Source organism: Temnothorax longispinosus, chromosome 11 (assembly GCF_030848805.1).
Source record: "Temnothorax longispinosus isolate EJ_2023e chromosome 11, Tlon_JGU_v1, whole genome shotgun sequence".
Lineage (NCBI taxonomy): Eukaryota > Metazoa > Arthropoda > Insecta > Hymenoptera > Formicidae > Temnothorax > Temnothorax longispinosus.
In genome coordinates, this window is record NC_092368.1 from 11,742,142 (window position 1) to 11,769,091 (window position 26,950).

At 40.5% G+C, this 26,950-nt stretch overlaps 1 protein-coding gene across 2 annotated transcripts in view; it reads right to left on the minus strand.

Moving 5' to 3' along the window:
• Window positions 1–1,958: 1,958 nt before the first annotated feature.
• Irsp53 (Insulin receptor substrate 53 kDa) overlaps window positions 1,959–26,950 on the minus strand; it is a 132,586-nt gene continuing 107,594 nt past the window's right edge. For both annotated transcript variants that reach the window (XM_071792749.1, XM_071792750.1), the window contains exons 5-14: window positions 22,882–22,943; window positions 14,600–14,671; window positions 14,291–14,494; window positions 13,857–14,048; window positions 12,421–12,661; window positions 10,848–11,033; window positions 10,281–10,383; window positions 9,206–9,461; window positions 8,642–8,817; window positions 1,959–6,852 (exon numbers count right to left, since the gene is read on the minus strand). In XM_071792749.1, the coding sequence (XP_071648850.1) occupies window positions 4,497–6,852; window positions 8,642–8,817; window positions 9,206–9,461; window positions 10,281–10,383; window positions 10,848–11,033; window positions 12,421–12,661; window positions 13,857–14,048; window positions 14,291–14,494; window positions 14,600–14,671; window positions 22,882–22,943 (3,848 nt within the window). In that variant the 3' untranslated portion in view covers window positions 1,959–4,496. The remainder of the gene's footprint in view (window positions 6,853–8,641; window positions 8,818–9,205; window positions 9,462–10,280; window positions 10,384–10,847; window positions 11,034–12,420; window positions 12,662–13,856; window positions 14,049–14,290; window positions 14,495–14,599; window positions 14,672–22,881; window positions 22,944–26,950) is intronic.

Consider the following 26,950-nt stretch of genomic DNA (forward strand, 5'->3'; position numbering starts at 1 on the left):
ATGTACGCGTCTGGCGCCCAACATTCGGAACATTTCGTGGAGTATCGGAGGTGCGAGGAAACCACTGGAGAGGCCTACTATCCCGCTCTCCTAAGTCCTTTTGATCCGGCACACGTCCCGGAGCGGTCCGGGAGTGCAAAAAGTCGTGACAAGTTACAGCAACAATTTTTTTTTCTGAGTGCATCCGCGTAAGATTTTGGTATCTGTATAGTGGTCATCAAAGAGTGTCATTTATTTTTCGTCCTTAAAACTTAAAACAAGGTAAAATTATCAATGCTGATAAATACTGTCGAGAAGTTGATATTAGGGAGTTTTTGCAATACCGTCTTTTGTATCTGAATTGTTCAGATACAGAGTGAATGTATCTGAACAATTCAGATAACGTTTACCGTATCTGAAAGACGGTATTGCAAAAACTCCTTATTTATATATACAAAAAACTTACGGCATTCAGCAACCAATATTGCTTAACAGATACAGGGTGTTACTGCTTCACGCGATAATGCTCGACCATACATTGCAAAACCTGTAAAAACAATTAGCAAAATTGAAGTGTGAAATTCTCTCATATCCTCCTTATTTTTCTGACCTGATCTGTCGCTCACAGATTATCATTTTTTCAAGGATCTGAACGGCTTTTTGAAGAGAAAATTATTTGAAAGAGATGGTGATGTAAAAAACTGCTTTCAGAGAATTCATTAATTTTCGTTCTCTAGAAGGGCATTGAAGACGCGATACAAATCGCGTTGGAAAAAGTGCATTGAAGTAGATTGAGACTATTTTAACTAAGAAAGTATATATAATGTATTAAGTTTGTAATATAAACGTTTCAAATAAAAAATCAAAAATAGCCGTACTTGGAAATTAAATAAATGTAACTTGAATATTCTACAAGCAAATTTCCTTTAATGTAACTTGTGTCTTCTATCTTATAAGGCAAGAGCAAAGAAAATCTGTTTGAACAAAGTTAGATAATATAAAAACCGATAAATGTATGTATATACAACAAATCTTGCCGTTACGCTAATTCCCGCGTGGCCGACACCTTCGATTTTTCGATAATTACCGCATAATGGCGTCTATATATATAACTTTCAGACGCTTTAAGCAGTCTGAAAAGGCGTCGGGGGGGGGGGGGGGAAAAAAAAAAGAGCAATGAGAAAACGCAACGCCTGGTCTAAACCGACCCGATCCTCGCCTTCCTCCGAGAACTCATGAAAGCGTTCGTTGATCGCCACCATTAAACGCTCCGCGATTAATTTAAATAAATGCGCCACCATTATGAGCGGAGAACACTTACCTCTGTAAGGGATGGTGGATATTCAAATGCGGACCTCTCCGCTGAAAAGTCGTCAAGGACTAATCTTCTGACGGATCGCGGGATTTCCTCCTAAAATATTCCTACGAAGAATTATGGGGGTGACTTAATTCTGGGATTACGTGCCGGAGTCTTGCCGATAGAATAGAAGTTACCAGAGTAATGTGGAAAATATCAAATGGTTTAAAATCGTTTCGGTGTTGTCTGCAGCACTTGATTTTATCTACGAAATCAAATAAAAGTCCGAAAAGTAATGATTACACGAAATTATAGTCACATTAATAATTTATCATATATATACACAGGGTAAGTTATTTTAATCGACGCAGGCAAATGCCTCAAAAAATATAAAAGATACGGAAAAATGTTTCAGATAAAGTTGTATGGTCTAAAGGGAGATACATGATTCCGATGAGTTATTATGGCATAGATGTCATTGTTTTCAATAAATTTTAAAAGCTAATTTCTTAAATAAAACTTTAATTCTTTTTTCTTGAGATAGAAGTTGTATAGATCTCGTTTTCGAAATAATATAATAAAAAGCTCATACTGACCTGTCGCTGCAACACCCGCCGAGTTCAAAGTGGAAAGAATATACAGGCATAAAAGAGAGGAAGAAGGGAATGAGAAAAAACAAACGTACGTTAAAAAACTGATGTATATAATAACAATAATATATATAATATATATAACGTATATGCGTCTGTATACATGATTCTTATTACAACAGCTTTATTTTAGTCTAGCCTAACCCAAACCGCCGAAATCAAATTCGAGCGCGCGATTGCTTATATATATATAACGTGTATAATTATAATATATTATTCATAATATATTAACATCTGTCGCTTTTTTGCGTTTTCTTCGAATTCTTAACTACTTTAAATTACAAAAAGTGGTTACCTTAAAACCCATCTCCATTCCAAACTGGACGTCTTTTTTTCGTTTCGCGCCTAAATTACACACTGGAATATATTATTTTAATATACTCTTTTAATATACTCTTTTAATATACTCTTAATCTATATATATGTACTTTAAAATGCATATTGAAAAACGTTTAAAAACGCGGGTTCAAAAATGACGTGTTGCACACAAAAAATCCAAATATATCAAATTCTCGGATTCGACATTAACCCTTTCAGTACCAAATATTAAGTGTATATTAAGTAGAATATTAAATATAATACATTGATAGAGCAGTAAATGTAGAAGTTTCAACGATTTCTCTTCACTTATTTCTAACTCATTGTACGAGTTATCGGAAGAGCTCTACTTGCTGCTATATTAAAAGACTTGAGAATAAGAATAAAGCAAGTCCGTAATTCATGTATAGGTCTATTTCAAGTTTGATTTTATGTGGAACTATATGAACGGACTCGATCCACTTTTACTGCGTGAGTTTTTCATTCGACATTTATAGAATCGTGTTAACATGTATAGTTAACAGTGGAAAAACTCGTTTCGTAGTTAACTTAGCTGTCTCCTTTATTTTACCGTAGAACCGCACTTGCGGTGCTGATTTTTTATTTAATAGTATAAAACTAACATTGTTATAGTGCTAATCCTTCGTTTGACGCTGTAGAACCGTGCCGCAACGCTTTATTTAACGTCGGAAACCTGCAAGCTGCCTCCATATGTCGTTCCACTTCCACATGCGGTGGTTCCTAAATGGGTATTATACTCGAGAGAAATTGTAAAAAAAGTGCAGATGCAATATACCATATATGGCATACGGATACGGAAAGGGTTAGCGCCGTATTTTCACTTTGAGAGGGATTCATGGACAGATATAATCGCGTGGCAGTCGATTCTCGTCTCGCGTGGAGAGCTGCGCGACGAAGGAACTTGTTCAACGAGAGAGACACACCCGTTTCCGCATTATGGGATCGCTACTGGATCGCAAGAGACGCGCGATCTAGGAAAAAAGCTTGTCTCATGAGAGCGCTGGTGCCGAGCGGTCGTTAGTCTTCGTCTTTCGCAGCTTCACAGTCGCGAATATGTTAGTCCTGAAAGGCGTTAATTACAGTTAATCAGGGCTCGGAATGCGCATTCGTAATTGTTGGACGATCACGAATACGATCACGAATTGGATTTTTCGACGAGCGTCTAAGAAATTTTGTAATGAGTAACTTTCTTCCTCTAGAGTGTACGCATTAAAGACTTTTTATTACCCCGTTTATTTTGGAATATTATTTGATGTCTTTTATAGAACAAGCAAATTCAATTGAAATCGATTAATCTGATAACAACCAGGTCATCTGAAATTCGTAAGTCCACAAATATTTATAAATAAATTATATCTGAGAAATGTCGATCAAAATTAATCCGGCCGCCGTCTTTCAGTTTGTTCTTCGACGGTTATACAAATAATATTTAATCAAAAGCTTTCTTGAATTCTGAATATATATCCAGAAAATACGTGCAACTTAAATCAATACAATTAAAGCGACTAATAAAACTAAAAAGTGGCAAAAGTTTGAAACAGTTGCGAATAATCTAGCAAATAACTTGTACTATGCCAGCGATAACCGAAGGAAGCTAACGCGTGCAGCAGTGATGAACAACAACACGAGCCACGATGGCGATGTATCATCCAGCAAAGTCGCTTGCTCTGTTTCGAAGAGAAAAGTCGCCTAGAAGTCGTCGCAGAAGTGTATCGAACGCCTTCTTCGACGATGCTGCAAGCTCCTACAACATCAACAGCCAATCATTGAAGACAACACAAAGCACTAGGAAGGGATTAGCCAATGTAAACGTCACAATAGGATGTTGAATCGATCATTCGAGAGTTTGCTCATGGGCAGGTGGCAAGATAACTGGCAGAACTTGGGAGAATTGAGGTGAAACTAATAACGAAAATGGTAACAATTGTTTGTTCGCTGATTCAGGTTTGAATCAGTTAGCTCTCGCTCGCATTTTATGGGTACATCTAAACTAACGAAGAATTAAAATAAAATTGTATGCAGTGGGAGCCTCCTCTTCCTCGTCGTTTTTCACATGGCAATATGAGGCTGATTGGTTTTTCTTCTTGATTATATCCAATCTTCCTTTTTTTGTCTTTGCTACATTGCGTTCAATGTCTTCATCTCTTAAAAGATACATCGACTCCTCGTCATTTTTTTAAGCTCAATATATATATTCAGCTTCAGCATTTTCTTCATAACTGTCGTTTTACTTACTGCTGCTTCTGCTTCTTCTTTTTCTTATTGACGGATGCGTCCATGCCCCAGAGATCGTACCAGGGCCCGCAGTTATTTCTATCTCGGTCGGACTCTCTTCTCAGCTTGGTCCTTGGTAGCAACGTCTTTTCCAGTATGCTCTGGTCCTTCACGACGATACAACTGTATGTAGACTCCTCATCGGAGGCCTCAGTCTCGCTGAAATTCAACGTCGCGTCTTCCTCGTCGTAGTTTCTCCTACCGCGCGTCATTCCTTGCCGCTTGTTCTCGTTGTTCTCCTTCAGCTCAGCTACAATCATGTTCCGCTTCGCCTCAAGACTACGCCTTCGTTCCTTCTCGATAATTGCCTTTCGCGATACGTTTCCGACAAAATACGTACGCTCCTTTTGCTGCTGCTGCTGCATCCTATACTCTGATCTTTCCGTGATCTTGGACCGTTCCGCTGGTGTTGGGAAGTCCTCGAAGTAATCCGTCTTGTCAGGCACATGGCTTCTCTCGGCCGGCTTGGGTTCCTCATGCCGGTGCTCGTTCGTGATGGTGCCCTCGCTGTTACCCAGGCTTGAATTCGGGCTACCGCCCTCGGAGTTTCTCTGCCGCTCCTCGTTCTCCGCCGTCTTGTCCTCCTTCCGGATCATCTTCGGGATGTCCACGAGCGAGCGATGTTGCCAGAGCGCCATACCCTCCAGCACCTCCGAGTCGCGGCGGAATTTCCAAAAGGACTTGGTCCGTTTCACGAGCTTCGGGCTCTTCGACTCATCGTAGGCTCTTCCGGTTTGCGAGAGATGGCTCATAGCGGTCGCCTGTCGCGGCGATACAGGTTTCCGCTCAACTTTCAGCGTATTATTATTGGTGTCGCCGTTACTTCGTTCATTGATCCTCGGTACGGCGTTTCGCTTCTGAAGACCCGGACCGTATAGGCCCGAGTGGTAACCGTGTCTTTCGATCGCCTTTGTCCTCTCCAACTTTGTCTCGAAATTTGATTCGTAACCGCGATCCCTCTCGAGCGAGCCTACTCCGTATCGGCCGGTCTCTCCGTAAATTGCCTCCTCCTTATCGGAGTATCTACGCTCTCGATAAGGCCCCATCGAGGGCCGTTCCGGAGCCTCTTGCGACGGTGGCCGTGGTCGCTCGAATCGTCGGCTGGACAGTCGCTCGACCGTCTTGTTGCGGTTCTTCTCGAACGTTCGTTCGTAACCCATTACTTCCTTCCGCTGTTCCATATACGCGCGCTCTTGCTCGTTTCTGGAGCGAGCGTGGGCTCGCTCGTACGATTGCGTGTTCTCGCGTGGCCGCTGGAAACCCTGTTTGTCTTCTCTCGGGAGATCGAATACTTGCTTATCCTCCCTCGAGCGTTCAAAGCCTTGTTTGTCCTCCCTTGTGCGCTCCAAGTTTTGCTTCTCCTCCCTCGAGCGCTCAAAGCTCTGCTTGTCCTCTCTCGTGCGCTCGAAGTTCGGCTTGTCCTCGCGGGAACCCCGCTCGAATGAGTGCTTATCGTCCCGCACGCGCTTGTCATCTCGTAAGCGCGCCTTGTCGTCGCGACGAGCCTGCTCCAAGTTTCTCTGGCCGCCGTCTCGACCGCGCTCCAGACTTTTGTATTCCATAGCGGGTCTCTCGCGACGATCGCGCGAAAGAGCCGTCTCGCGCGTTTCTCTCTCGAGGCTCTTGTACTCTGTCGCGGTGGATCTCTCGCGGCGCTCGAGGAACTTGGGCGGGCTATGCTCGCGCGCATACTTCTGCGCGGTCTGCTCGAGCTTCTGCGCTATATGTTCGACCTTGCGGCCCGGCTCCGGTATGGTGATGGTGCTCTCGTCGTCGGAGTCTGACGACGAGCTCGTGGACTTGGCGTATTTCTCCGCTTCAAAAGTGCCTCTTCGCTCCTGTTGAGCTTCTTGATTATCTGTGTAGAACTTGTTGTTGCTATGGTACTCACCGCCAAATTCCTCCTCGTCCTCGAGCTCGTCTTCCTCAGTTTCCGCTTGCGTCCGTTTGTCAATGCGTCGCTGATCACCACGACGAGTAGCGGCGGGGATACTTCGCTCGTCCATCATCTTGGTGCGCTGATTCGGGCTGGGACGTTCATTCGGTGCTTGCGCAGCTTTCTTGTTCTTCCTTTTCTTCATATCGCCGTTCTCCAACGTAAAATCGCCATTCTCCATTTCGAAGTACTTCTTCGAGTCTTCGCCTACCTGGTTGGCCTTAGACTCCGCCCAGAGATCCATCGCTGTGCGATACAGCTGCCAAGACTTCTCATCGCGTGGGATCGTTTTCCAGGAGTCATTCTCCCACTCCTTCGACTGCTTCTCGTCCTTCGGGGAAGGACGATCTCCTCCGGTTCGCGGCTTCCGGCGCCGTCTGCGTGCGCGGCGCGGTCAATAAAAAAGAGAAAAAGAAATGCGGAAGAAAGGGATTAGAAAGGGGGAGGCTGTTAGAGATGCGGAGGACCACCACCACGGCGGTTTATTTCCAGCGACCACGATAGCGCATGCGGTATCTACAAGAAGGAGAGATAATTTCGAAGAAACAGAGATTACTAATTTTCCGAGTGGAAGATGAGCGGCTGAAGAAAAGTTCAGTCCAGAAAAAATAAAAATAATTTGTTTATAGTTGCTTTCGTTGTAAACAAGTTATTAAAGGTAGATATTAAAGTAAATTGAATCGCAGGGTAAAAATTTTTTTCTTTTTAAATGAAAAATGAGCAAAGTACACGTATAGCGAAGTCGTAGATGATGGAAAATATGACATAGAAAGATGAATTATTTGGTATCCATGCAACATGCAACATTGAAACAAATAAAGATTATACAATAAATATATAACAACAGTCATAATAAAGTCAAACGTATACAAAAAGCTCATTTATTTAAATAGCGAAAAAGAAAGAAGTAAAAAAGGCGATTATATATGTATGCATATTTACGATATTTAAATTCAACTTGAGAAATGTCAAAAGATCTATTATATATCGATCATATTCTATAACCAACATTAATGTTAATCTGCTATCGTAAATTTTACAAAACTTCTAATAACAGATCTTTTAAAGATAATCACATTGACAGCCGCACAAGCCGAGTAAATATCTAAACACATTTTGACTTGGATTGTAAATAATGTCATATCGCACAATCAGTCATGCGCGCAGCAATCAGCAAGCAAGGAAAGTAAATTCTATTCAAGACAGGTATTGAAGAATTGTGACAATTCGATTTCGCTTTATTCGAAATTAATCACAGTTTTTTCAATACCGGAGATGTGTGTGAATGTAAAACGCGCGTGTGGCTACAGCATCCGCCACCGTCGAATTTTTATTCCTCACAATAGCGTCGCAAACCAATCCAATTGAGTGCCGAGGGTGGAGACGGTGAAAGCGGGATGAAAATCGCACTAATTACAGGGAGGCAGTAGATAGCGCAACAGCGGAGCTACAATGATACAAAGCTTCAATCACGCTGAATAGGACAAAGCGGGGGTTGCGCTTATCGGCTAGTTATCAGGGCGCGATGTTCGGAGAGTGAAGGTATCAAAGGGCCTAAAGTACCAAGTAATAAGTGATTTGCCTGGTATCGGACGTCTGTGGATGAATAATGGCAGTCTACGCGTAACTGATGTAAACCAAGGGTCGAAACCGGCTCAATTATGCTGAGGTCAGTATCCGATGTTACACGGACTTGCTAGGAGATCAATTACTATGTGTATGTTGTCAAAAGTAAATGAAGAGATTATTTTCGCGTCCATGTTCCACCAAGATGTGAATTCAGCGAAATTTTTTCGGTTTGATCATGTAGACCCCGTGTCAGCTACGTAAACTCTCTTTGGCTAAAACGATTCGAGCCACAAGTTACGAAAAGAAAAGACTCTGTCTTCATTAAATATATGGATTACTTAAATTTACGATTTATTTGCCCGCAATCTCCATATTACCGTGGGTGATACCACGATCGATTTATTGGTCCAACATTGTTTTCAACACAGGATTAATAGAATTGCGTCTTTTTTCTCATGCGCGTAAGTAATATAAGCTCGTTTTCTCTTTACATAAATTACGTAGCTTGCAGTTTATATGAAGTACATTGGGAAGTCTAACTAATGTTACGCGAAGAGCAGGGATGACTTTGCAGCCTGGGGTAGATTTTGGACTTACCTCAACGCCTCGTCGTCGCTGTAATCGACATCGGGCTGTACTGGGGGCTCGTTGGAGAAGCCGCTGTCGTTGCTGCTGTGAAGGGACGTCATCGCCGGAGGTGGTACCGGGGGCATGGGTGGCTGCACCCTTCGCCCTCCGGCCAGCACCGCGGGCAACGTGCCCGATGGACGGATCTGAAAGGCAGACGAAACGATTCTCTTTGCGTCTCACCTAATCCGATAATCACTCCGCATCCTAATCAATCTTGGGGCTGCGACGTGTACACGTGAGCGCGTTCTACAGTAAAGTTTACCTCAAGTCCAGTCCAGGTAAACCCTGGACTGACGCTCTGAGAAAACAATATCGGCAAAAGACGTCGGGACGGCTAAAAGGAACTGCCGAAATGTTATTAATCTTTCACGATGTATTTCTACATGCGACAACAACATTGAAGCATTGGGAAATATTTTATGTGACAGACGCGAACAACGTTGCAATTCGATAGCAGATTGATACATGAATTGCATAAAAAACCGACCAATAATCGAAAACGTTCGCCAATACGTCGATTTATTGTCTCACCGATTTCGATTGACGCGCGGTCGGAGTCGCTAAGATGCTTGCAGTATTGGTCGGCGTTCCGGCATTGCTGCTGCTGTTGTTATTGTTGCTAGCATTAGTGCTATTGTTGGCGGAGCTGTTACCGGCGCCGATGGTCCCACCAGATGGTTCATCGATACTGCCCGGCGTGACCGGCGGTCGAGAGGGTGGTGGCTTGCACGGAGGTATGGCTTGTGGCTCCGGAGTCCTACCGTTGCTCGCTCCGTGACTCGGCGATCTTCGCATAATTAGATAGCGCAATGTATGTACCGTGGAAATTAATCCAAAAGATTTTCAAAAATCGGTCGAATAAGTGATAAGCTTAAATTAGCGGTACAAAACGCAATATCTCAAAGTTATCTGTCTCATTCTGATTAAAAAAACTAAATTATTTTAGTAAATTTTTCAAATATAATATTTAGTGATGAGATTAAATATCTTACAAGTAGATTTGAATCTATATGGGTAGTTTCGATGCTATGATTAGTTTGAAGAATAAAAGCAATACTTTCAAGTAGACCCAAATATAAGGCGTATATTTCACCCATGAATGTCATATAACCCAACCCTCTGGGATATATGGCAAAAATGCAAGAGTTTCTAAAAGTTTATTTTATTTAATACAAAGAATGAATATTTTATATTTCTATTTTTTTATAGTAGTAGACAGTATAAATTTTTTATTGGTATAATTCATTTGCCTTGAACATTATAGTAAATAGTACTCGATAAATTAAGTTTCCCTTAGCTGCGACGTATATACCGGAGTTACTCTACACGTAGTGACAAAAAAAAAACAAATCGTGAAATAACTATTGACAAAATAATAATTGATATTTATTGACAGAAATAATAGAGTGATCAATAATGAAAAAGACAACTGATATAATAATAGGTGCGCGGTTTAAGGTCCACGTGAGAATGTTTACCAATTTACTATTTCAAATGCACGCGGGATTTCAACGCGAAATGTTTGGAGTTGGAAGGGTTAATAACGAGCGACCATAAGTGCGAAATTTCGGCATTACCCTACTCGAGATCGGGAAGGTTTACTTACCCCAAAGTGTCGTCGATTATAATTTCGGTGTACGCCAAGGGAAACCACCCCGTGCTTTGAGTGCGCAGATTTTCACCGAATTGCCATCCCTTCTGACGGTCTCCTGAAAAAAAGAACGAGAAATATGCAAATCCTTGAAACTCGCTTGCGTTTCCGGCCTCATTAACATTTTTGCAACGGAGGTTCTTTTTAATTGTAAACATTAAAAAAACCGGAGAAAAAAAGCAAATTTATCTTTATCTCATCGTTGCCTCTAAATATCTCCGGTGCGCGCAAAATACCATTGACATGTGAGTTCGAAATTACAGTTAATTACAATTAGATAATATCATTTTGATATCATCAATGTTGCAATTAATATGAATTCTAATTAATTGGCATTTTCTCCTCAAAAAGTATTTAAAATAAATTAAGATATATATATATATATACGCCGTTCTCCTGGTGCAATCGTTGACCGACGTACCCCGCACTCTGTTTAATTCATTACGCGATAGCTGCGATCGTAAGTGCTACAACTTAGGACACCGTGTATCGTATCTACGAACGTTGCGAGATCAGACTTACCCATCAGCGCGATGAGATCACCCTCTAGAAAGCTCAACTGATTCTCCCCCGAGCTAAGATAGGCAAAGAGAGCTCTGGCGAGGGGGGCGTCTCCCCAACCCCCGGCGCCGACTCCGGTGCCACTCGCGCTGTTACGGGACATCGGGGGCGCCATGGATCGAGGTCGGGGTGGGGTCTCTGGAACCTCTGGAAACCAGAAGCGCTGTAACTGACTGACCGAGCCCGAGTGAACGGCGTAGAGGGGAAAAGGTGGCGGGGGGATGAGGATGAGCCCGGGATAATGCGGGGGTAGTTTCAGGGCAATTAGGTCAGCGTAGGTACGATAGCAACGATCGGGGTGAATGTCGGAAGGAGAATGGGCATCACCCCCGGAGGGACATCGAGGATAGGAGGAAGGAACGGGATTCGCGAGAATTGTCCAGAAATATCAGCGGTGCATTATTATTAATGCGCGGCCATTCGTACGTCGTCGTGGTAAATTAATTCGCGCGAATTTACACGCGGTACTAAACGTGAAGCAACGACGTTGATTTCCGACATTGAATTGTCCCGGGAGGCGCGGTAAGATTAATTAATGGTTTAATTCATCGTCGCGATAAACGCGACAAAAATATTTATGCTCGTTGCAGTTATTTATATCGTATTTATAATTATCCGGTTTTTCATTTCCCTCTACGTGCAAGCGTGACGTGATATTGTCGGGAGAAGAAACCTAAAGAACTGAGGAATATTCGATGTAAAAGCGGCGCACATAATGACGAACGTGATGGATCGACGCGACACGCGACACCGCGAGGATGAAATACAGTCTCGGGTCGCGTTGCACAAACGAAAGCATATTCCGTTTTTATTGCGCGCGGGACTCGATTCCAGAGCGCGCCGGAGAGCCTCGGGTTTCGACACGAGTCGCCTGAATCTGATCGCGGCTGAAATTTATACGATCGGCACGATAGGTCTCGCGAAAAGCGAGTGGAAACGTCAGCGCAAATGGCTCCATTTCGCCGATTTTTCTCGATTGTCTCTGACCAGTTGACAACCCGTTGCCATTGTTGTTGTTGTACGGTAGCATATGCGATGCGATGTACAATGAACGAGCGATCCGTAGATAAATCATCTTAATTCAAATAAGTTCTAAATTTACGTTATATGTATACATATGAATACGTTCATATGTATTTTAATGAAGTAGAGGAAAGTTATTTAATGTAATCTAAAATTAAGTCTGATTTATATTTAATAATATATCGTATTCCGTTAATTATGTTGATTAAGCTAACTATCTAAAAGGATATTTGCATTATAATAACATGCAATATATAACAGTTTAATTGTTCCACGTGCAATTACTGAATTATTTGGCCAGGTATATGCGGTTTAGTTTAGTCCAATTCAGTTTAGTTCGGCGTAGTTGCAAATTAGTTTAGTCGAGAGTTCGGTTAATTTTATCCTGTGAATGTAAGGATGCTTGATTCGGTGGGGAGCGGCAAATTTTCGGGGATGGGCGCATGGCGTAGCGCGAAAAATCGATATCATTGTCGCAGAATAAAAAAAAGGAAACGGCAGAACGACGTACCAGGGCCGAGGGATAATGTTGAGGCGTGCAGGTTGGCCTCCGACCTCGCTCGGGAAAGAGCGGCGGGGAGATGGAGCGCCGGACCGAGGTGGCCGCCGGACGACGGCGGGTTTCCGGGTAGCGGGCCCAGTCGCAGCTCCAGACAGGAGCTGTCCATACTCCGTGTCTTCCGCAATTGCGAGCTCATCGTCGTCAGCTCGGAGCCGCCGTTTTCCTCGTCCTCCGGCCAGAACGACGTTTGCTACAAAAATGTAGATTGCCGTAGAACTGCATTTCCGTGACACGCCTCGGCAATATATCTTGACGATATTTTTCATTCGTATGTGTATATATGAGATCTCAAAAATTTCGGGTACTTACAACTCGACCGTTCGCGTAAAAATATATACGGCGGTCTCGCGTTGCGCGTGTACTTGGCGCGAAATACTACCGTGTTTCTTGATTGTACGCTCTAATTTGTTAATTTTAGAACGACGCTACGAATATAGCATAAACAGAGGTTCTTTTTCCAGAGAACAAAAAATTTTTAATATATCACGGAGAGAAAAATCTTACCACTGTGGTATGAGCGCCTCTTATGCATAAAAAACAGTAGCGCTGCCTTGCATCAAACACATAAATTCATGCCACCACAGGCATGAAGTAGGATATTAAACGGACAAATTCATGCGTTTGATGCAAGGCAGCGCTACATGCTTTTTATGCATGGGAGGCGCTCATACCACAGAGGTAAGATTTTTCTCTCCGTATATATTTTCTTTATTTTTCGTCGAATAATTATTCTTTTTGAAACAATCAATTATCGCATATTATTATTCTTAAAATTCAAGGTCTCTATAGTTTCTGGAATATTGGCTAAAAAATCTTTTACCTTAATTCTTAAATACGAATTTTTTTTAGAAGAAAGATGCTTTTCTAAAATCTCTTCATAAAATTTTTACCGAGATACATAATATTCGCGATTTATAAGGTCTTTTGCAGAATTCATACGAAAGGTAGTAAGATCCTAAGTAGCAAGATGACGTCTAAAGACGTCTTAGGGGGTCACTTCGACCAAGCTCCGATTAATTTAATCGTTAATTAGTCCATTGGAAATGACCAATCGCATTTGTCAATCTGCTTAATGAGCAAATACGATGGGTCATTTCCAATGGACTAATCAACGATTAAGTTAATCGGAGTTTGGTCAAAGTGGCCCTTAATGACGTTAGAGGACGTCATTAAGACGGAATTAATACGTCATTTGACGTCACTCTGCTACCTAGGATTGTTATCTATTTATATAATCTTTGCTAAATGTATGTTGGATGATGCGATTAAATAACAGCAAAACTCGCAAGAATAAATTGTCGCGCTTTCGGATCGATCAGAATCATATGAATCGCAGAGAACGCGGAGCTTGAGAGATTTGCATGCGATCAGTCGCGTGAATTTACCCTGAGTCTGGAAGCGAACATGTCCTCCACCGACTGGGGCAAGTATTCCCTGGTGGCAGCAACCTCGCGCCATTTATCAACCGAGGGATGAAGCGCGGCCAATGCAACCTCATGAAAACTCGCATAGTGCTTCGCCAAGGAGCATTGTCGCTCCAGCACGAAACCGTATCGCCGTCTCTCCTGAGTCATCGCCTGTGAAAAGAACGCACAAAGGGTTCCGGGATGTTAATGAACTTGCTTAATGAATCTCATCGCGTAATCCATCATCTCCGCCATCCCTATTTAACTTTCAGTAGTGTTCATCCACCACGAAAGAAGATCTTGCATTATATCCTCACGATTATGTACGTTGGCGTTTTGGAAAATGTGCTTTGGTAATAGAAGAATTTGATTGAACCCAACGTGATTGATAGTTTGACAATTTTGTTACTCACATTCTTCAGACTCTGCTCGCAGAAGGCGTCGAGCTTAGTCTTCTCCTCTTCGAGAATTTGCATGTTCTTGAGCTCCTTGTCCATAGCGAGGCCGCTCTTATTGGCCGCCCTGGACTTCTTTCTCTGCTTCTTCATGGTCGCGGCCGCCTTGCTATACGTCTCGGATCTGGTCTTGTGTTGCTGAAGGAACTTCTTCTGCTCGCTCTGAAAGTCCATTCCCAGCGTTGTATTATTCAGCGTCACCGGAAGTCGAGATTCGGAGACGACTAATGTTTCTTCCGGGTACCATTTCCGGGATAGTTTACTTACCTGGACGACTTTCGTGTCCTTCTCCAGGTTGGTTTCCAGAGGCACCAGCAGATCCACATAGAATGCTTTTAACTGGAACGAAGATGTGATAAGGATATTATTATATATACATGAATGATACGCGAGGCTTGTTTCACCTAGCGATATTAATTAATTCTAATAATATTTTCTAATTATATGTATATTACTTATAATATATTATGTCATATAATAATATTATTTAATCATATCTTATACTATTTTTACACAATAAATAATGTTATCTTTATACAATATTAATAATATTTTGCTTTATATAATGTCCTAATGTCGCGCTTTTGTCTCATCGTCCCGAAAGTAATATCCATTTGGGAAATTAACGTGAACTTGAGTGGTTTGTTCACGTAAATTAAAACAGATATAATAAAGTGATCTTTTTAAGTAAGAAATAATTAACGGACAGCGCCCTTCCGGCATTTAAAAGTGGTCTAGAGACGAAAAGATTAAGATGATCTTAGTGTCCTCGCGGCTGGTGTTGAGAGAGCGATGTTTGTTTATTTCTTCGCCGTCTCAGGTTCGCTCTATGTGAGTTGTTTAGGCATTTTACGAGTCTCTCCCGAGCCAGACCTAATTTATACTTGCAGGAGTGGTTTTCGGTTGAATGCATTCCGACGGAAAACGCGGCAATGACAAGGACGACGACGACGCGCTCGAGAGAGAGAGAGAGAGAGAGAGAGAGAGAGAGGGAGAGATAGAGGGAGACTGAGAGGGCGAGGAGATGTGGAGTGGCGAGGGAAGCGGGAGAGGATGAGAGGGGGAGTCTCTCTCTTTCTCTCCTCTGTCTCTTTCTCTCTTTCTCTCTTTCATCTCTTTCTCTCTTTCTCTCTTTCTCTCTTTCTCTCTTTCTCTCTGTCTCTCTTTCTCTCTTTCTGCTCTTTTCTCTTTCTCTCTTTTCTCTTTCTCTCTCTTTCTTCTCTTTCTCTCTTTCTCTCTGTTCCTTTCTCTCTTTCTCTCGCTCTCTCTCTTCTCTCTCTCTCTCGCTCTCTATCTCTCTCTCGCTCTCTCCTCTCTCGCAGCTCTCTCTTCTCTCTCTCTCCTCTCTCTCTCTCTCTCTCTCTCTCTCGTCTCTTCTCTACTCTTCTCTCTCTCCTCTCTCTCTCTCTCTCTCTCTCTCTCTCCCTCTCTGCTCTCTCTCTCTCTCTCTCTCTCTCTCTTGTCCTCGTCTCCTCTCTCTCTTCCCTAGCTAACGTCGGTTCCCTTCTTCCTCTCTCTTCCTTTTCCTTCTTGTTGGGAATCCTCCTACGCATCTTGCCTTATCTCAACAATACAATAATAGCGTAATACGAGTCGCGGTAGAACATAAAAACTCAAGTAAATGACGAACAATATTTCGAGCGCAATTAGAAGAAGAAGCGGCGTGGTGCGCGAACACAATAGCGTAGCGCAATTGCGCCACAGCATGGCAGAGCAGACATAATCGTATAAATAAATGGGAAATCGAATCTAGCTCTCCAGATGCGTTCGCCGAACTTGGCTACCAAAGTTCCGGCAGACCCGACATTTCGATTTTCGCCAATCCAGTCTGTTCGGCGACCGCCGAGACGAGAGATCCCGACATACCGGCGCGAAATCTCGACTCGAAAATTCAACTCACGCCGGGAATCAAGCTGCCCGAGCTCGATCATCCCTTAGACCCTCTCCTCCGCAATCAAATCACTATTCCTCATTCTCCCATTTTCCATCCGGTCAAACACGCGCCGAGACACGTTCGCAGAGCACGATTTTCCGGCCGCGATAATGATATGCCTCCGTGTTTGCCAGCCACTTTGTTCCATCAGCGTATTAACCCTTTCGAACCCCTCTCATCCTCGGCCCTTCCAACGTCGTCCGACGTCGGCGTTTCTTCGAGAGCCACCCTGTTCTCCTGCCGCAACCCTCCTCGCCAGCCGCCCGCGCCGCACCCCGTTCTCCACAACGCTCGCGTTTCACGAACAAGTTGTTTGTTTTGCAGTTCGAGCACCCTTCGCCTCGCTTTTTGTGCGTCGCTCAAAGGTAGGCGGATTGCAGCCGCCCGTTGCTATGGCGGCGGTGCGTGGCAAGAGAGAGGGGGAGGGAAATCCGTCTTTTTTTATCCGCTTTTTTTATTCCGCCCCTACCCGCCCCCTCGTTGAACACGCGAATCTCTATGCACCGTGAATTTAATCCGCGAGCTTTTAGGGAACGCCGGCGATTTTTATTGGGAAATTCTGCGCTCTTTAGATCTGATTGTGAGCGACCGACGCCATGTTGAGTCCGCGTTGGGACGAGCGAACGAGCGTCTTTTACCGCGCATTTTAGTTTGCCCCGTCGTTTTCTCACCCCGTCTCACCTCGCTTCGCCGCGTACATCGAAAATTACAGCGCTTCCGGAACGCGCGAACACACTTTTTTGTGCCGGCTTCCGGTCGCGTCACCGGACAGATCGGAGAACCGAATTTTAGCCAATAGCGGAAGACGTCAACAACCGAAGGTTGGCAGCAGTCGGGAGAAAAAACGATGGTGTCTGTGTTTACATTGTCACAAAGAAGCACAAAATGTAAGCGTAAACTTCCGAAATGGAATAATGTAATCCATATTTTCCAAATTTTGCGACCAAATTAATCTTAAAACTAAAAAACTAGTAAAACTGGATAAATCATTCTTTATTATTAAAAAAAATACAGGGTATTGCATTAAATAATTTAAGCTCGGTTTGATGATTTAACAATAATCGTAATGTAATAAAATCTTTAAGTCCAGACGTCTGTAATTTTCGAAATGGAGCAGTGTTTACTATTTAAATAAAATTATCTAGATGATTATCCAGATAAAGAAATAAATTCATCTTTATCTTATATAGATAAAAAATACAAAGTATTCATCTTAATTTTAAATAAAAAATCATGTCATCTTATTTAAAAATTGTCCAAGATCGTTTTACCGCCGTTTAAATTAAATTGGATTCCAACGTTATATATTTATAAATTTGTGTAAAGACCTAGTTTTGGAAAAAGTAAATTATTTATACTGCAATAATGTCATTACACTAAAAAACAGATCAACTTCTAATAGTAGCGGAAAGATTTCTTCTACAATATTGGAAAAAAACAGTATTAATAATAAACCAACAATTATTAGTGGTTCGAAGTATTTGCGTATTTGGAATCTAAATCAAGGAAACTCTAATCTTTTATAAATTTTTCAAATTAAAAATATTTTTCTTAAACATTGTCGGTGCCAGTGGAACGCCTTTTTAGTTTAGCAGAGCAAGTAAGTGTACTCCGTCGAAATCGTTTATCAGATAAAACTTTCAAAAAATTTTGATTTTTGAGAAATAAGAACTTAAAATAAAATTTAATATCCATTTAATATCCCTTTTATAATCTGCGTAATTCTTTTTATAAATTTGTATAAATAGTTTCATAAACACAAAATTATCTAAAAAATTATCTAGATAAATCGCGATAATTATCTCATCTTTTATCTAGATTAATTAAAAACAAAGTCATCTTTATCTCATCTAAGATGAATTAACGGATTTTTATCTTATCTTTATTCCAGATTATTTTAAAATTATATTTACGACAAACATTGAAAAGGAGGGGAAGAAATCATTAGAAATGTTGCAATTGCGGATCAAAGATGTCCGCAGAAGAAGCTTTTTTAGCGAATCTCGCGGAATTATCGATTGAAGTTATTGCGGAGATACACGTCCGCCAAAAAGCTGCAAAGTAATGCAAGCTACGTGAGTTTCACTCCACGCGCCACCCTGCATCCCGCTGGACTTGGCACTCGTCTTTCTCTTTCCGCGCGGCACTTCCACCGCTCTTTTCTTCCGGTCGTGCTCGAGATAATCTTCGTCTGGAGTGCGTTTTTCATCTGTAAATCGTGACGCAGCACGCGTACGCGGCTGTTTGTTTCTTCGGAAATCCCCCGAGAAATCGGAGATCGTTGACCCTCGGAGCACCCCCAAATATGAATCAACTATTTCGTCATTTACTTCACTCGACCGATTTTGTGCGTAGTTCTAATGTTTATAAAAGTTCTAATATTCAAAGGAGTACGAAAGCCTTTTCATGAATTTTTAAGATTACGAAGATATACAAGAAAAGTTTATTCTTCGTTTAATTTTCCAAGAAAACTTTACTTTAATGAAATTGTAGTTTCTCGTGTTTATACCGCTACCAACTTGTTTAATATAAAAAATTAAAAGTTTCTGTAACATCTCTTTGCTTTCAACATTCCACGTAGTAGTCGCAGTCTGCGTAAACATATTGTGTGCGCAAAAACAACCAACAAAATTTCATTGTACTTTAGCGGGAAAAAGCTACACCAAACTTAACGTTACTTAATTAGTGCAACAGGAAGGGTATATTTTTAACTTACTTGCGGATTAGATTGGATTAGGTCGCTGGAGAGGTCGGCCGGAATGAAATTGTAAAATGCGACGGCAACGTGTGTGCGAGGGAAAGCGGGAGAGAAAGAGAGAGTTGTAAAGTCGTAATAACCACATGTCGTTATGGTCGCAATGAGATTTCATGTTCAAACGAAACGCCTGCGGGATGTAATGTCGCCCTCGAGCCAAGCGGAGGCGAGCCGCAGGATCAAAGAGGCTCCTGCGAACTTCCGCGTACCGTAGAACCGTTCTATAGGGTGTCATCGGCGATGGAGAGAGAGAGAGGGGAGAGGGAGAGGGAGAGGGAGAGGGAGAGGAGGGAGAGGGAGAGGGGAGAGGGAGAGGGAGAGGAGAGGAGAGAGGGAGAGGGAGAGAGAGGGAGAGAGAGAGAGAGAGAGAGAGAGAGAGAGAGAGGAGAGAGAGAGAGAGAGAGACGAGAGAGAGAACGAGAGAGAGAGAGGAGAGAGGAGAGAGAGAGAGAGATGAGAGGCGAGAGGAGGAGAGAGAGAGACGAGAGAGAGAGAGAGAGAGGAGAGAGAGAGAGAGAGGAGAGAGGAGAGAGAGAGAGAGAGAGAGAGAGAGAGAGGGAGAGAGAGAGAGAGAGAGAGAGAGAGGAGAGAGAGAGAGAGAAAGATGAAAGAAAATGCTTTCTTCAGTTGTCAAAAAGATAGATAGAAAATGGTAATATCAATTCTAAATAACCATCGGGCTGTAAACGTTTTTTGGGACCCTCGAGTTGTAAACGTGAATCTGTCATGTCCGATGCTATTTTCTCTATCTTAGAGTATTGAAAAAGATCTGAAAAAATATCTGTTCACATTGTAGTTGACGATTTTATAATCATTTTGATAAACATCGTTTATTTAATACTTTATTTTTAATAAACTTTGAATAAGAATAAAGGAAAAAGATAAGTTTCTTTAAAGAGTAATTTTTTAGAAAAACTCACACAGCTCGGATGACCTTGACCTTGATATGTTATGAAGGGTTCATTCCTGAGTAATTTTACTTTAACAACCATGTAGCAGTCTCTTATAGTTTCTGAGATATACCTATTCGCGAAAAACTAAAATTCTTTTTTTTTTTTTTTCAAGATATCGAGACAAAACTTGGGGAAATCTTTAAATCTCGGCGACATTCTCGACGAACTCAATTTTCGTCTTATAGATCATATTTCTATCTTTTATAGTTACCGAATTATTCGCGAAAAACTAAAATTCTTTTTTTGAGATACCTATAAGTATAGCATTATTTCATATAAGAGACCTTAAGCGATATGTAGTTTCAATATGTATATCGGTCCCTGAATACTTCTCACTATTACGATGTTTACATATAAGTTTATACTTTATATCGATATGTTTATGATAATCAATGCAAAGCGAAATCTACCCCTTCAATTGTTGTGTGGATGGAAAAGTGTATGCGTGGATGCAGCGTCGGGTTCCGCTCCCCTGCGAGGGCTCCACCTCCAAGAAAACTAATCTAACCCAACCCAATTGTTGTGTGGGTGGATAACACACATGTAATCCACCCACACAATAATTGGGTTGAGTACCTAACTAGTTCTTTTTTAGGTAGAGCCCCCTGCGGGTGGGGGGGGGGGCGGAATCCACTGCATCCACACATACACTTTTCATACAAATATGAAAAATATAAGAAAGCTGTAAGAAAATAACATTCTAAGACATCTTAATGTTTTCTTTAATCTTAGTTTTATATCTTATTGTTAGTTATATATTTTTTACTTTAAATTAACTAAAAAAACTTAAACTCGATATCTTGAAAAAAAGAATTTTAGTTTTCCGCGAGTATCTCAGAAATTATAAAAGACTGCCACATGATTAAAGCAAAGTTACTCACAGGAATAAACCCTCTATAACACATGTCAAGGTGAAGGTCATCCGAGCTGTGTGATTTTTTCTAAAAAATTACCAAAAGTGTGATGGCAAAAAGACCTGTTTTTTCGCCCATTTCTTGGGCGAAATTTGGGACCTCGAATTTCAAACTTTTTTTATGCCAAATAGTACTATTAGATGAAACATTAATCCCAGTAAAGTTTCAAGATTAGCATAGGCACGGTTCCGGAGATACAAGGGGGTAAAAATACGGAATATCGAAAATTTTTATAAGAGTGACTGTCATTTTTTAGAGATATTTTAAATCCACAAGAGGGTGCTGTTTCGGAATCGTTTGTACTCGATTCCGAAACAGCACCCGCTTGTGAATTAAAAATATCTCTAAAAATGGCGAAGATAGCTCTTACCCCAATTTTGAAAATTCGGTACAATCACCCCTTTAAGGGTACAAACAAAACTGGCGGTGGTACAAATGGGTACAAACGATTCTGAAATAGCACCCGCTTGCGGATTTACAATATCTCAAAAAATGACAAAGTTACCTTTATACGAATTTTCGATATCCCGTATTTTCATCCCTTTGTATCTCCAAAACCGTGCCTATGCTCATCTTGAAATTTTACTGGAATTAATGTTTTAGCTAATAGTACTATTTGCCATGAAAATAAAGTTAGAAATTCGAGGTCCCAAAAATGGGCGAAATTTGCCATCACTCTTTGTATTTTTTTTCTATACAAAAGAAAAAAATCCTTTTAAGGTTTTTTACTCTAGAGGTAAGTGTTTAAGAAAAAAAAATAGTACAGATAGATATTATCAAAAAAGTTTAATTATTCAAGAAGGAGAGAGTTGAATTATTTGAAATGGTACTTTTTAGAAGGAAAACTCGCCTTCGGCTCGTGCGTAAACTCCGCACCCGGGAATTTTCATCTTACCTCACTTGTTACACAAATAACTATTAAGGGAATGTTATTTTGATAAAAAATAACACTTATCATAAATAATTCACCAAATTGTTACTTATAGAAAAAGGCTATATCGATTTTGTAAATGTGGATCTGCATGAGATATCCACGCGAGATTTGACTTGCACGGTATTCGACGATATGTTTATCTTTCGTAATAGCTCAGGCTCTTGAGTTTCCTCTCTCACCTACTTTTTTTAGAGGAGGGAGCTAGACAGGCAGATTTACCAGTTCTTAAGTTACGAGCAGATGTTATTTTAGCTTGGACGCCATAGACCCACGTTTACAGACAGAGGAATACTATTTTGTTATTAAACAATTAGATATTTGCAATTAATTTAGCAATTGTTACTTAAATGTGGCGAGTTTAATTATTTATCATCATTTATCTGATATTTTTCCGAGATTATCAACATTCGAATAGCGACTCTCAAAAACACGCACGCCGCACGGTTAAAAGAATCTCTTTTATTCGTCGAATAAATATATAAACAAACAAAGAGAAATGTGAATTTCCACTAGATAGGCTTGGCACTAGACGATGGCGCAAAGGACATCTTTGCGAATCCTGGCAGACGCGACCGTCTGACGTAATCCCCGGAAATGGACGGTGCCAGGGTGGAAGATAGACGGAAAAAATGGGGAGGCAGACAATACGTCTGCTTTTAGCTATCCCACAGAAATATTTCGGAATATTATTCGATCGTAATAAAAACATCCAAAAATTTCCTTAAAAGATTCAAAGAACCATATAAAGGACCGACAAATAAAAATATTATTTAAATTTTATTATATCGTTATTGATAAATTGTTAGGATTAAAATTTTAATTAAATATTATTAAAGAGATCTTGGAATCAGGAATATCATATTAGAATGAAAATTAGTTATAATTTTATATTGTATGTAAGTACTTGAATATTGCATACTAAAAAGTTAACGCCTGCAATAAAGAAAATGTCTACGAAAATCGCCGGAGAAAAGTTCTTAAGAAAAAGAAAAACCTGTCGAGTCTTTGATGTAAGTTTCTCATTCTAAAAATTAGCTAAAAATCTAGCTGTTCTACTTACGATGTTCATCTCCTGATCCTGGATTTCCTTGTACACCTCGACGATTCTCATCAGGGCGAAACCTGCAACACAAAAAACGAACCTCGATCACATCTTCCGATCGTCCTGGCAGGACTTCTCTCGCGGGATCGAACAACCAGAACTTTCGTCCTGAATTATTCAGACGCGGTTGGCGTCGCCGATATTTTAATCCAACGTGGGGCGCGACGGGGGACAAAAGTGGAGAACGAGGGTAAATGCGGGCAGGAGGGAGGGGTGAGTGCCACGATAGCTTAAAGCAGTAGCGCGTTACGATGCCCGTGGCCGCCCGCCCTCGAGTGACTTTCCTGCCGAAAGCTCGCGAAAGCTCACGACGGGAAAACAAATGCTCGCGCGTCGAGCTCGATCGAGAAAGTTTCCGCGGAGAGCGGAAACTTTCTCCGTAGAAACGTTTCCCGCCACTATCTCCGCGCCCCACCCTTGCTCCCTTTTTCCCTCAGATCTCAGGTCTACTCAAAAGGATTTCACGTTGCTTTCGAATGAGCTTGCGGATTTCACGTTAGCGTGAACTTGGACGAAGCTTACAAAATAACAAAATAAGAAAAAATGAATAGATTATTGCACCGAGCACGGAGAGAGTTTTGTCATAGACTTGAGGTATTTACGTTTGCGTGAAGAGAAAATTATAAAACTTTGTCTATTTAAGCGGCTTCAAATTACAGCAATTAAAAAGTCGCGCAATGTAAACCGCTTATCGTACTTCTCAATTAAAAATATTTCGCCTCCGGCGAAACATTTAGATACGGTTGACCGCTTGACCGGAGAGTTTTCCACTACCTCTTTAAACGGTTATTTTACGAGTGCAAAAATTATTACGGTAGCAAATAAAGGGGAAGTAATGTGTAGTAGCTTTTTTTTCGCTGCGTAGTAGCTGTGTAGTAGCTTTTATGTGCTGCGCGCGAAATATTCGCTGTAAAACACGTTGAATGTAAAATAATTAATATATAATTTTTACATTGTTTCCGTGCTCGTGTGAATAATAAAAGAGGCGAATATATTCCGCTCCTTCCGCGACCCATGGATTTTCCGTTACGTCCGTCGCGGAAGGAGCCCGTCGCGAGAAGATATCAGCGGCGGGCGCGGCGGCTCCTTGGTCACGTGCGACAAATATCGCCTAACGCACGTGACGGCGCGGCGTGACGGCGGATATACCGGCGAGCGCTATCTCGTATATTTTACCTCCGCGAAGCGATATATCCGCGCGTATCCGCGCGATTTTTGCTCCCGTGTATGCCGCGAGTAGTTTTGCATTTTATCGAGCGGCAACTCGATATCTCGAATACACCCTCGGCGGATGTATTTAGTCATTCCGCGGTGTTATACGCGCCGTTTTTTTTTGTCGCTCGGCGTATTGGTGCAAGAACGACCGTACCTCTGCGTTCAAACGCACATCGGGACGCATATCGTGGACTCATGGGAACAGTTGAAAATTCCATCAGAATCTTGCAATCAAATGATGGAGAACCAAGATATATTCTGCATATTCTACGTTAATCCATTAAGTCTCAGAAGGACCCTACGCGCTTTTCTGCTTGCAATTCTTGTAACTAAAGTAGAATAAATTGAATGTAGAATAAATTGAATGTAATTATTATTTGCGTGATCTCTACAACAAAAATTCTACTTAAAAAGATAAATTTACTCTTTTTTTCTCCACTTTCAATCTTTACTTTTCCAGATATCTCACCTTATTGCCGACTAGATTTTCGAAAGAGCAATTTTTTACTCCTAAATACTAATTGCAATCTAAAAATTTTGATTAAGAGTTACAAAAATTTAAAACAGAACAACGCACAGGAATCTCCTAGGATTTAATAAGTTAATTACAAAAATAATGAAATAATACAATCATTTTTGTATTTTTGTATATATGTTACATACTATGTTTATGTAACAAATAATTATTATATGTTCTATTACTGAGTATTTACTCAAGTATTGTTAAACATATTCCCTAAGGGTCTGAGAAGACCTTGATTTTCCAGGCATTAAATCTCCAAATTAGAGCATTTTCATATGCAAAATTAAAATAAACTTACTTATTATTTGGGAGTTTTTTATTTCTTCTTTCATATTATAGTATTATACAACCATGGAGGAAAAAAATACGAAATTATTTGTTTCAAGTATCAGAGTCTAGAAACTAAATAGAAGTGGAGGACTCTCTTATAAAGCAAGCATTTCACATTGTGTAAAATTTTTGTCATTCTATTCCCGAGAAATACATGCAGTGACTGGCGAACTTCCTCGATGTCGATAATGTCAACCTTTCTAATTTTGTTTTCCCTATATCTGTCTTTGTCTAACGAAATGACATCTGTCCTTTTTTCGATTGCTCGCTATCTCTCGCAAGATCCGGCAACTACTGTTGCTGCTCTTCTTGTCATTTTGCATCCGTATTTGCATTACTAAAATAATTTTTCGATGGATCTTTTTTTGTACGCATTGAATCTTACTTCTACTTGCACGATATTATTCCTACATGTTTTCCCAAGGGCAGATAATAAACATTATGTATGTATAAACTGCAGAATTTTTGTTTTAAGCAAATATTGTCGTCAGGTGACAGATGCGTATGTGCTCAAATAAGTAATATTTTTAATTTTTTGGTGTTTTTGATATAAAATCGCGTTTGTTACCCTAGATTTTTGTGCGTACTTTAATTCTGTAAAAGATTTTTGCAATTCTATAAAGCCAATTAAAAGATCCATCGAAAAACGATAATGTCGGTAAATCATACGGCTGCAGGATCCCCTTAAGGGACATTATCGTTTTTCGATGGATCTTTTAATTGGCTTTACAGAATTGCAAGTTTTTGGTCTAAAATTAAAGTACGCACACAAATCTAGGGTAGAAAACGCAATTTTATATCAAAAACACCAAAAAATTAAAAATGTTACTTATTTGGGCACATACAGCTGTCACCTGACGACAATATTTACTTAAAACAAAAATTCTGCAGTTTATACATACATAATGTTTATCATCTGCCCTTGGGAAAACATGTAGGAATAATATCGTGCAAGTAGAAGTAAGATTCAATGCGTACAAAAAAAGATCCATCGAAAAATTATTTTAGTAATGCAAATACGGATGCAGAATGACAAGAAGAGCAGCAACAGTATTTGCCGGATCTTGCGAGAGATGGCGAGCAATCGAAAAAAGGACAGATGTCATTTCGTTAGACAAAGACAGATATAGGGAAAACAAAATTAGAAAGGTTGACATTATCGACATCGAGGAAGTTCGCCAGTCACTGCAGGATCCCCTTCCTTAAATATATGACAAAACTTCGTTAAAACAAAAGAAGACTTATGTAAAATTTCGAACAAGAATTATCTGTAAGACTAAAAATCTTTTTAGAACTATATATCATTCTAACTATTATATCACACGTGCGTGGAAAGTGGCCCTAAAGTCACTAGATATACAAAGTACCGCAATCATCCGCCATATTGACTCCTATTCACGCGACTGTTTAAATTATATGTTTGTCAAAAGGAGCATGTATAATATGAAAAAATAAAGTAAATAATATATAAATCATAATTTTATTTTTTTATGTTGTACATTTCTAACGTATGCTCTCATAGCTAAACTTTTACTGCTAAAAGTATTTGTTTTTACATTTTTATCATCTTTTTTTTAAAGAAAAATGATTTCGCGATATTACAAATGTCTTTATCAACTTAAAAATAATGTTGTGACATGATGGGATGAAATTTGTAGGATATTGTTGTAAAAACATTTGTACAAATTGTGCAACTTTTAACCTATTTGAAATTAAATTAGATTCATTTTTTCTAAATAATAATTCGCACTTATGTATAATGTTATAAATATCTACAGTAGAGAATATTAAAACATTTTCTTTGTATTCTCTAAGTCGAGAAAAAAAACTTAAATTGTTATTTGAGTCATAATTGGTTATAAGTGTATTAAAACAACGATCGCAATGTTTGAAATTGTTTTTAATTTTATATAATAACGCACCTGTTAAGTGGTATAAAGCTGTTTGAATAACATCGCT